At 43.9% G+C, this 12,143-nt stretch overlaps 1 protein-coding gene across 1 annotated transcript in view; it reads left to right on the top strand.

Moving 5' to 3' along the window:
• Positions 1-5,770: 5,770 nt before the first annotated feature.
• The window catches only part of LOC104082611 (SH3 domain-binding glutamic acid-rich-like protein), a gene marked incomplete at its 5' end in the record, with an annotated part of 19,935 nt that continues 13,562 nt past the window's right edge, over positions 5,771-12,143 (top strand). Inside the window, one exon of the mRNA XM_009585810.1 lies at positions 5,771-5,854. Within this exon, the coding sequence (XP_009584105.1) occupies positions 5,771-5,854 (84 nt within the window). The remainder of the gene's footprint in view (positions 5,855-12,143) is intronic.

The following is a 12,143-nucleotide window of genomic DNA, read 5'->3' on the forward strand; positions in this document are numbered from 1 at the left end:
TATATGTATGTGTTTGGGATGTGTTGATTTGTTTTTAATTTGGTAGTTATTACAAACGCCTGCAATTGTAAAAGTATTAGAAGGCTCTGGACGTTTAGGTGTAACTAGAAATTTCCTCTGAAATGTAAACAGATTCTGTGTCTGTTTTATATTCAGACATACCAATGCGACTGAAATGTTACCTCTCACTGCTTTGCAAACTCTGAGATGCTGTGAGAGACCATAGATATGAGAGGAACTTTTAACTATATTTGTCTCCTGTATCTTAGAAACTGGGGGGGCAGGGAGCAGAAGTTGATAATTCTTCTCTCGGTTTCCTTCTGAACAACTGCAGTTCAGTTCAGGAACCGAGGACAAGGCTGTAAGAAATGTTGTATGGAGCCATTTGTTATGCAAGAGATGCTGGCAGGCTGAAAACTTTCTGTTGAGAGGTAAACACTGAAATCTCAAGGTTTGGACATTGAGTAAGACTTTGCATAGGGAAGACTTGCTATTAGGTCTTCTATTTTACATATAATGAAATGCTCTGTGGGATCCAGATTGGGGTTGGGGTGTTAGTAACTGGGAGAGTCAGCATGAAGCAAGCTCTGCCAGGTGATACACAGCCTCTCTGTCCAAGGTTTGGGTTGGATGTTGTGCTCGGGTGTGACTGGGGAAGGGTTTCCATTAATCAGAGCTGAAACGTCACTCTGTTTTCCTGGGCTCTTGGACAGACAGGGAGATGTGAATGAGAGCTTGCAGGAGCGAACATGGCTGTTCTTCATGCGTCTCATCGCTGGTTACAATCTCAGCATTTCTTACATACGAAACACCAGCATTTGGTGATACGGACAGCAAGTGATTCCAAAACCAACATGATTTTGCAGCACAAACAGCAGATGCTGGCATACATCAGGTTTAGACCTAGGCAATAAGGTAGGTGTATCAGAAGCCCCTCCTGACTTAGGCATAGGTTAAAATAAACTTGCAAAGCCCAATGTAAACAGAAAACAGGCAGCCTCTGGGCTGTGAAATAATAATTTTCACGTAAACCCACATTTTTATGAGAGTAGTGGTTCAGGCAGGTTTAAACAGCACATCTGTATCCACCTCGTGGGATCAACCTTTGGCTGTGCTGATGTCACTGGGAGTTTTGGCACGGACTACAGCAGGACAAGATTTTACTCCTTAGGAAATACTTAATGCAACTTATCCAAGATCATTCCTGTGCACATGTTGCAAATGTACTTGGCCAGAGCAGCAGCTGCAGAGCAACTGGCAGAATGGGAGAGCAGCAGAATAGCTCGGTGAATGAACTGAAAATACATCCCAAAACTTTCTCAGTGGTCATGGATAGAAATGAAATTCAAGTGAAGCTGATTTATGGATAATGGATGTAGGATTTCCCGCCCTCCCCGCCCCCCCCCAGCTGGGAAATACAATATATGTGAGTAGAAATAAAAAGATAAAAAGGGGCAGGTTTGCAAACTTACTTGTTAGCGACCTGATAATCTTGATTAAGAACTGGAAATTCCTTTCCACCCTGTAATGCAGATAAGCAAGTCTCATGGTTCTGGTGGTTAAGTCCACGAAACCTTTGTACTTGAGCAATCTTTCTCTAAATTTCTTTTTCCTTTCATCACATTAAAATGTACCAGGAGGTAGCTGTGAAAGCTACCTGCAGAGGTAGTTTTCACCTGCAGAGGACTGAGGTATGAGTTGTGCATGCTGTGAAAAGATCAAAGTAGATCCATAAAGCTATCTTGGGGAATGTTCCTTTCCGGAATTTACACCTGTATAAACTGAGGAGCAGCTGGACAGACAGCTATGTCTTCCATATAATGATTTGGGACCAAAATTAGCAGCTTGGAAGGCATTAGGATAGCCATCACCTCACACTGCCAGCCATCGAGCATTAGCTGAGACTGAAGAATTTCAGGGGAATGAAGCTACTTTGGCTGCTCACCCAGGCCTGGAAAACTACATGCTACAGCAAATAAACACCTGGGGGATTTAATCTTTTAAAAAATAAAATGCACTGTGTATTTGTCTTAGTTTCTGATCGTGGTATGCAGATGCTAGCTTGCACAGAGGCAAAAGGAAGCTTGTGGGTTAAAAAAAAAAAAAAAAAGAAGCACCACGGTGACGAGAGTCATCTAAAAAACTTAGAAAAGACAATGGGGGGTTGCAAAGTGGCCTCCAGGTCGTGGTTCTGCCAGTGGCCGTGCCCGCCACTGAGGCGTGTGCAGCATCCAGATTAGTGTTCTTGGTCCGGGGTGGAAGGTGGCACTTCCCTTCAGACTGCACTGATGGCAGTGGGTGAGAATAGCTTGTTGATGGGAAGGACCTTACTGTATTGGAAAATGCTCCATTTTTTTAAATTCCTGTGAAGAGTGACTTCAGGATGTCTCCTGAGAAGTCCTCTTGAGAGCAAACCCCCAGATGTTGGCCTTCCTGGCTATTGCAAGCAGAAATTGGCCAACTCCTATATTGCTTCAGCTACTGAAATTACTAGAAACTGCAATGTGGCCAATTCTTGTGAGGTTTTTTTTTATCTTCCCCTCTGCTCACCTCAAAGAAACAGTTTCGGAAGTTACAATATTTTGTCCAAGTCTGCACTGAAATAAAGAGGGGATCTGGGGCCCCCCGGATGCACTTGAAATGTTACCCAGGCAAGTTAACTGGTCAGAAAGCTGGTGCCCATACAGTCTATTGTTTGCTAAATCTTTTGTCTCCGGGATGCTTTGGTATGGCTGTACTGACCTGCTGTTCTCAATACAGCCCGACTCTTTTTGGAAAGAGGAGGAAAACTTGTATTTAATCCATAGCTTTTCTCTTAATCCCCTCTTCCTTTGTATTACGATATTTAGGTATTTTAGTTCAGGGAAAAAACTTTCTTCTCTTGAAAAATTTATTTGGTTTAGTTTTAGAATAGGAGTCATCAAAAAGACTCTTTTGCTAAATAATGTCTGTGGTATATGAGTTCTTCGAAGATAGAAAGTAATACAGATCAGAATCACCTGGATTTAGCATAGGATCCCTGAGGTCCTATTATATTTCTTCTTAAAGTCGTTTTTTATTTAAAGATCATAAATGCCTAGCAGTATAAAGGCAGTGAAACAACAATTAATGCTGTAAACTTTTAGTCACTGCCTTTATACTGCTAGGCATTTAAACAACAATTAATGCTGTAAACTTTTAGTCTTGTCAGTTAATTTAGTCTCTCTGTGTGCTAAACCATACAGGAAATAAACCTTCTTTTTATTGCAAACCACAGAAGTCTCGTGCAATACTTGTCTCTGCTTTTAACTCCTTTCCTAACCGGAGTTATCTCTCGTCAGACAAAGAAAACAAAAAATGTTTTTCCTCTCTACTCTCTTTGCCATGCAGGGCTCCTCATCGCCAGCATAAATCCACAGATTCTGAAAAATAATTACATTAGCAGCTGTTTCAATAAACCCCCCAAACTGTAGCCCTCTGCTGTCTGTGGTGCGTGTTGATCTAAGGCTATCTTCTCAGGCTGCTTCCCCAGTAAATATTAGCCAAGTGCTGTGCAGAGCATGGAGCCTGGAGTTCCAGGATGGAACGAGGTGGGACCTGTGCTGTTTTGTTTTAACTGACGTAACACGACAGCCACTAGTTTTCATAGGGTGTAGTTGCTGCCAACATTGCATGGACTTCTAAGACCTGTCCTGGGGCCCTCTTACGAAAATGAAGATAAAGGAGGAATAACTCTGGCTTTCAGAGAGAGACTGGCTGAAAAAAAGACTCGGAACCTGACAACAGTCGTGAGATCCAGACTTTCAGCCCTTTTGAAAGTTTCTAGAGCAAGTGGTCAGGTTTTCAGTGGCACCATCGGTGCCTTTTCCCCCATTTTTCTCAGCCACATTGAGAACTCTTGAATATCTGGAAATCTGTCATGTTCCAGAGAGTTTTCTGTGTCTCATGTGATACTGAGCCTGATTAACTTGGAGATAAATGCTGTGTGTTAAATTGTGTTACAGTCAGTGCATAAAGCCTGTCTATGAGGCTAGGCTGTGGTGTATTTGATACTGTTTGTAGAAACAGCCAGAAATGATCCCTAACCCAAATAACAAAGTAAATAAGCAGTGATTTGAGAAAATAACTATTACTGCTGACTAACAGCTTAGGAAAGGAAGCTCTGAGAGGCGAAGGGTGCATTCAAATATATTCAAGGAGTCTGCGACAGAGGTAGCTTAGACTTAAGAACTTTTTTTTTCCTTCCACGTAGCAAAAGTTCCCGTTTGCCAAGACTGTTTTGTGCCTCAGATAAGAGAGCACAGCAGAGAGACTGAGGCGAGATGCTGAGGCTGTAGAGACACCGGCAGTACGCTGAACAGTCGTGCCAGGAGAAGAGGCTGTTGCTGGAGGCTGCCCTCCGCTCAGGTCCGCTCTGGGCTGCCCATTGAGCATCCCAGGGCCGAAGGAGGGGGTGAGCACAAACAACTTCACCTTCAGTTGTGGCTGACCCAGCTGGCACTGACTGGAAAAGGGGACATGAGGGAAAATTCAGAAGCTGTGACAACAGGTTTGTTGATAGATTCCTGCTTTCCTGCTAACCATAAACCTTGCTCAGAGAAGTGGAGTTGCTGGAGATGCTCTGGCCGATACACCATTCATTCCAGACCCTGGGGCAGTTTTTGTTAAGCAGGTGCTGGGATTTGCAGTTCCTTCTCCCGGGTAGTCTTGGAAGCCTGATGATCACTGCAGGATAATGCAATGTGCATTTGGTTCCTTTGTCTGCTTTTCCTGCTGCTCTCATGTTTGTGATGTTCAGGAGTGATATTATTTTTATACTGGTTTTTGGGAGGAGTGGATCTGTTTGGTTTTTTTTAACCCTGTGCAGAGTTTGGATGCTATGACTAGGTGCATGTTAGACATCCAGGGAAATACAGCCTGCCAAGCTCCTAGTCTGTTGCAGAAAACAACCGCGCGTAATAAATGAAGAGTTCATATTCTGCTGCTGCTTATGCTTTGTTAACGGATAACCGAGATAATGGAGCCTGTATTCCCGCAGTAGGAAGCTGTCTCTCTGTTGGTTTTGGACCAGACGAGCAGTTTTCAGTCTTATGAAAGTCAAATGCCACAAAATTGACTTAGAAAATTGCCAAAGGTCAATTTATTTTGTATTATAGTGGTGGTGTTTTCCTTTTGATTATGACAATTCTGGGTGCTGCAATGGTTCGTGGACGGTGTCAGTGCACGTGGTTAAAGCTATGGCTTTGCAATACATCAGTGTTTCTTTACATTCTCATCTAAAGCAAGATAAAGGGAGGCTTTGGTCTGGAAGCTTGATTTTGCAAGATATATTTATTTTGGCTAACTTCAGTCACAGATGTCTAGTCACTAGTAGTCTAGTCACAAAAGAAACTAGAGAAAATCCCGATACGTGAATATTTGCAGTTGCAAATCCTTCCTTTTACTGAATGGAGCAAAGGCCCAAGACAGGAATGGCCTGAGGCTACGGTTTGATATATGCTTTCAGTCAGTATTGCTGCTGGAAGAGGCAGACCTGCATCCCCTGGCTTGATTCCTTCCCTGCCCCGTACCTTTCCTTGTGATGGCACAAATATCCGAATGTCAGCCTGGTGAGCTGGGTTGACGCCCTCCAAAACAATACCGCTGTGCGACTGGAAGAGTTTCTCCGGCTCAGACCTCCAGGTAGCTGTGCCAAGGCATACGCTGGTGCAAGAAGGGGTGAATACGTGCTCAGAGACAAGCCTTTGGAGTTCAAGGAGACAGTCTCTTTCCGTAACCCTGATTTACGCAGGTTGAATGTATGCAGTCCCAGCAACAAGCCATGCTTCCCCGACGGTCCCTCCTGGACAACTATCCGGACCCGGCGCTGGAAGAGGTGAGGTCTGGGAGCAGCCTGGGCAGAGCCCCTGCGTGAGGATGGGCAGGCTTTTGGTGCTGGAGAGGTCTAGGCATATGAGTTCCAAGCTGCTGCCAGCCAGTGCCCGGAGACACCAGGCTGCTTCAAGTGCAAAGTTCATCCTTAATCAAACAGGGCTCCTGGTGGGGCTGTTTGCAGAAATCACATGAAGGGAGGGGAGAATCGTGCTGCTGACACATCTCCCGGGGCCACAGGGGCCTGAAGCCCAGCGTGAGCAGAGAGTTAAGCAGTAGTCAGGCATCCCCCCTGTTTCACATCATGTGCAGATCCTTCCTTTTGAGAGAGGACAAGTGTAAGTCTGACACCTCTGCAGATCTGAAACACTTCACGTACAGCAAGTGCAGATCCTTCCTTTTGAGAGAGGACAAGTGTAAGTCTGACACCTCTGCAGATCTGAAACACTTCACGCAGTGTTCAGCAGTTGGAAGCTTCATTTGCATTCACTATTTTTCTGTGTTCAGGCTGTTAGGTTGTCTACAAAAAGCATGCACCTAGCGAGGTTTGGTGCCTCTTCTAGTAACAGCTCTGGTGTTGCCAGCTCCTTCTTGCGACTTCTTGGGTTTTAACTCCTGCCTTGCCCAGCTGCTGGGGATCTTGTGTTTCATGTGCGTGGAAATACAGAGTGTAAGAAGGCTTGCTGCCATGCCATGAGCATGATGGAAAGAGATTTTAAGTGTTAAAATCTTGCATTAAAATCCCTGGAAATGGAAGTTTTGGCTCTGTGGGGATTGTTTGTTTTTGGAAACCAGACTAATAATCCTGTTAGGTGTTGCTGTCACTTTTCACATAACTTTAAAAAAAGAAAAAAAAGAAAAGGAAGGGAAAACCCCAAACAAACAAAAAGCTAATCTCTTGATGGAGGGAGGGATCTGTGTTTGGAGAGGTGACTGATGGTCCACACAGGCACTGTACATCAGCCGGTGCAGTAATGGGCTCAGGGGTATTGTCATGCCAAAAGCATCACAGTTTAAAAATCCAGATAATATATGGTAACTGTTCATATTGTATATACATCTTTGTCTGAATCGCATAGTGGGGGGTAGGAGTTGTTCAGACAGATGGCGCAGCCAAGGTTTTTTGATTGTTGCACTTTAGTCACTAGTATCAGTCGTTGACCAGATGTAAAGCTTTCTGTAGGAATGCCACTTACCTGCCGATTGAAAAGTAGTGTCGTGCAGGGTTTAGTAAATCCAGTTACCAAGGACCATCATGCGAACTACTCGGAGATTGTTATTTTTTCCCCTTGGATTTAAATCACTTTCGAGTTGTGTAATGTGTTCTGTTTCCCACAATGGTTAATAACCTGATTGTCAGTATAAGTCAGTGTGTTGGGCACAGTGCTTATAAGCAAAGAGCAAAGATGAGCACACATGGAGTGAGTATCTTTGGTTATTTGAACCACATTACAACAATAAATTAACTCCTTTGTATTGGAGTTCTCAGTTTTAACCATGTAGCTGAATGTCTTTCCAGCTGAGGATCCACAGGTAACTAGGGAAAACCTTTCCTTAAGAAAAGTGAAACACATGAGAGAAATGCTTGGTTATTGTAGCACAATGAGTTAATCCATGTTTGTGATAAAACCTTGAAATAAAGTTTTGTATTACTTCTATGCTTCTAGTCTTTTAACAGGCAATGGCTGTTATGGAGAAGAGCATTGGCATCCTGACTTCTGTGTAACTCTGATTTGGCAATAGTGACTCTTTTTAAGCACTTTACAGAATTGATAAAAGCCTCTAAAGCAGACAGCAGAGGGATGTTTAATTTTTTTTTTTTTTTTCTGGTGAGGAAACAGATATCCTGACTAAAGTCACGTTGCATCTGCTCTGCACAGCCATCCAGAACACTCTTGTGAGTTTTGTTCATCTGGCTGGTAGGCTTGTGGCTGAGCTGGACTCTTTGGCAAAACAAGTAGGATGCTGTCAATGTGGTACATGAGCCTTGGCAGGCCAGGAAATGCTAAATGAGTGCCTGAAAAAAATATTGGGAAGTGGCCAGTAAGGAGACGAGTTAAAGGAGAATGCACAATGTCACCCTCCTTTGCCTTGCAGCCAAAAGAGAGAAAGATTTGCTTCTGAATTTGGTGGCTTCAGTAGGAAAAGAGGTGGGTTTTCGGCTGACAGAGAACCATTTTCATGTACGGGAACAAAATCTGAAGTTTATTAAATAGTACTTTTACATAGTGTCTTCAGGTGTTGCCAATGAAAAGATGTTCTGTGTTAGAAACCTGGTAGCATGACAATAGTCCTTGATAAACAGCTATAAAAGGATTAATGGATTCACACACACCCCACTCCCCCCAGTGCTTGGATATTATTTGTTAAGAGCAGAATTTGACTTAAGCTGTGATAATACGTTGATCTTTAACGTGCCTTCATAGAAAGTAAACTTAAAACACATTAAAAAGTAATCAAGCCTTCATTAGGTAGTGCTGCTACTGCTGTTTGCCAGAAGCTGAGAAGATATAAATAAGGAAATGTTACTTGTCCTCGTACTTGACTAATGGGTAAAGGAATCTGCTTTTGGCCACTGCTGGAGGAAAGTAGCTAAACAGACATTCAATGCGATGCAGCAAGTCAGTTCTGACCTATTTATGGCCTTTTAGTATCTTTCTTATTAGAATTTGACTGTAATAGAGCTTGGGTAGAATTGGCTGTATTCCACGTCTGACACAAAACTAGCGATATTCAGAAATCCTGCTGCAACATTAAACTCGAATCCTGTGTACATTTAAATGAAAGTATGGATGCCGTTTGAGTCCGAATACTTTTGACTGTTGATATCATGCACCACTAACAAAGGTGAACTTGTTACAGATTTGCTTCTGTCAACTGCTTGTGTGATTATGCCCACAACATGATTAAGGGGTTGCTTAATGTACTTCAGCCTCGAGTTTTGCTAGCAGATGTCTACCTTTGTAGGTACCAAGTGACAAATACCCCAAATCACCACGTAGTGTAACTGTAAAGAGCCTGTGGAATCCTATTTCTGAGCAGTTGCTTTCCATGACCGTTCAACTTGTGTTGCACGCTGTTCACAGCACTGTATTTACACCTCCACCTGAAGTATTCACCTTGTGTTGCACGCTGTTCGCAGCACTGTATTTACACCTCCACCTGAAGTGATGTGACACTCAGTACTCGCCTGGATCTCCCCCGGGTAAGAAAGCCCTCTTGGGAAGTAACGCTGTCCTGTGTGCATCCAAGGGTGATGGAAACCAGGCATTAGCGGTATTTACACCATTACCTTTCCTAAATGTCTATCATACTTTACATGGCACGAAAGTCCATGCCTAGAGCATACGCAGTGCTGTCCCACCATTCAGGCATATATGCATGTGCACAGTGCATGTACACACATACATAGTGCAAATGCACCATCCAGCTGGGTGCTGAGCACTGACCCAAGACGAGGAAGGAGTGGGCAGCTCGGGAACCTTTCAGAAACGGTGAGCCTGCGTGGGTTACTTCAACTCTCGATGCTGTTTCACGGCATAAGTGAATGCGTGAGATCCTGTATTTAGTGTTCTCCTGTGCTGCTGAACAGAATTAGGCTGAGATTAGTTTCCTAAATTAGTATCTTCCAAATAATGATTGTATTACTCTATTCTTTCCTTTGGAGCAGTAGAGAAAAGGTTTCTTATTTTTTCTTAACTAATTCCTTGAACTTCAATAGCAAGTCAGCGACATAGCAATTAGGAACCTGCTCAGCAGGCTGCTTTACTGGGCTGTACCAAACAGAGGAGCCAGGCCTGTGTTACTGGCTGAACTTTCCAAGGCAGGCTGAGGGGACTAAAAGCCAAACTCCCACTGGGGATTTTATTCTCTTTGCAGTCTGTGTCAAAGAGTAAATAAGAGTCGGTGGGAGTTGGGTCCGTAAGGGCCTTGGGCTCCGTTGAGAATCCTGGTCCCCAGGACTCTCATACATGGAGGTGACATTAACTTTCATGTTTGGTTCTTCTGGTAGGAAAAAACTTGTTGAATGCACTAGGATCTGGGTTTTATTGGTGTGGGATTTAACAAATTTTTAGGCCTTGGGTTATTGAATGAGTGCACTTACAATGGCATTATAATCCATAAGAGAAGCTTTTATTTTTGTTCTCATGAATCAGCTTTTCCATTTATGTAACTTTCTACGGTTTCTGGAGCAAGTTGTGGTCTTGTTTTGGGAAGTACAGACTTTGTCCTTTGTTCTAGCTATATTCTTGGCTTGTGCTGCAAAACCTGATCTGTGGTGTGGTACCTTTTGCCTGGATAATGCCCCATTGCAGGCAGACCACGTGCTTCCAGACGTGATGCAACCTCCAGGTTAGGTTGCAAAAACCTTTCAGTAGCCTGGATTTTTCCCCCCAGCCTTGCTCTTGAGTGGTGGTCCTTTTGCATCCTTTCACCCCAGGACTTTTTCCTGCTTTTAAAAAGTGTCTTCTAGAACCACACATGAGAAATGGGAATCAGGTTGCCGTCTTGCTGCGAGCTGGAGCCCATTCCCTCCTGCCCTGAGTCTCAGGCTGGCACGTGGTGCTAATGCAGCCTGGGGTCGGTGGGTGCCTGGTAGTGAGAACCGTGTCCGAATAAACAACTTTTAAGCTCTTGGGGGCAAACCAGATGAAGAGAGGGCTGCTGTAGCAGCTATGCAGGATATGTTGATATGCCATGGGCTTTCCCAAAGGGCCCTGGAGGGAGGGAGTAAGGACATATGGAGCCCATCTGGACACTGCCTAATTTCTGCAAAAAAAAGAAAAGCAGCACAAGTACCGCGTGAGCTTTTGCAGCCTCATGTGTTTGATTTGGGTCACATAAGTTCATGGTGGTTTCGCTGTGTTTGTCCTCAATCTCATTCCTTACAGACCAGAAACCAAGCACTGGGAGAGAGAATGGTGACATTACTATGTCTAATGCTTGGCTTAAAATAGCCAGAACAAAGAAGTGGTTTGAGTTCTGTAATGATAATTGCCCAGACCTAAAAATAGGTAGATGTTCTACCGGGCAGAGAAAAGCAAGAGTGAGACATGAATCGCTGGGAGATGACACCTCAGAGACAGCCTGTAAAGCTCTGATTGAGCAGGTCATTGCTGTAGGTGCCTACAAGTTTCCCACCCTTTGACCGCCATTTACAGCGGATGGTGGCCACTAGCACCACCGGAACTGGCACCTCTGAATTTTAAGCTAATATGGGGGAAAAAGAATCTGGTTTGTTCATAGGAATAAAAACAACAAAAACACTTTCTACAAAAAACTGGCTCCTTGAATATTATTAAACAGAGAAAACTCTGATGGAGGCTGGGACCAAGCCTGCTCAGAGGTGTTTTGTCTCTGAAGGGAGTCCTGCTGTAGTGTCCTGGGGGTGGAGAACAAGCTTAGGGGGCCGTCAGGAATCTGTGACATTTAAATATATAGCTGAGCTGCCGTACTGTTTAACTCCTACAAATTATGTTGCACTGGGAGGCAAAATTATAAGCGTTTTGCAGCTAATTTGCAAGTATTAGCTTCTGCGTTAGCAACTCACATGAGGAAGGCATTATCATTTTAGGAATTTGATGAGAAATGTAAAAAAAAAAAAAAATTCCAAAAAGTAGCTGTGAATTGCTGTACTGTTAGCCAGCCACAGCAGCAGAGGTGGTCAAGTCCTAAAGTCACGGTGCGCAGCTCAGCCTGCGGGACGCCCTGCGGCAAGTTAATTTGTCTTGGCAGCAGCACAGCATTCCTCGTGCTGCCCCGCTCCCTCCAAGGAAAACCACTTTCTGGGTATTTTCACCTCGGCTGCTGTGAGCAAAAGGACAGCACTGCTGGCTGCCACCAGAGTTTGCTGAAGATTTCTTACACTGTGCTTTTCCCGTTCACTGTTTGAATTTGAGTTTAACTATCTTCAAAAGGTATTGAACCATTTGAAGAACTGATGGTCACAAGTCTGGCTACAAACAGTAGCTTCATCTGGGGATTTGAACTTTTTCACTATTCTGCACAAAGCAGATATCCCCTGTGATTTAAAGAATTGCCCCCCTAATGATGATACAGCATGTTTAAAATCGACATTGGCTTAAAATGCAACTGCTTTAAAGATATAGTTACTTTTCCTTATCTAGAACCCAGAAGGCTGGAATTGGAAATGGTAAAAAGCCCTTTAAAGCTGGTTTTGTCTTTAAACTTAATTGAGAAGCGTGCAAGATCTAGATCTGCTGCGAGGTGTTGCTTCTCTGTTGTGCTGGTGCTGGCTCTCAGCTGTGAGGCTGGGAGAGGCAGCTCAGGCC

This window comes from Fulmarus glacialis, unplaced genomic scaffold (assembly GCF_000690835.1).
Source record: "Fulmarus glacialis isolate BGI_N327 unplaced genomic scaffold, ASM69083v1 scaffold2539, whole genome shotgun sequence".
Classification (NCBI taxonomy): domain Eukaryota; kingdom Metazoa; phylum Chordata; class Aves; order Procellariiformes; family Procellariidae; genus Fulmarus; species Fulmarus glacialis.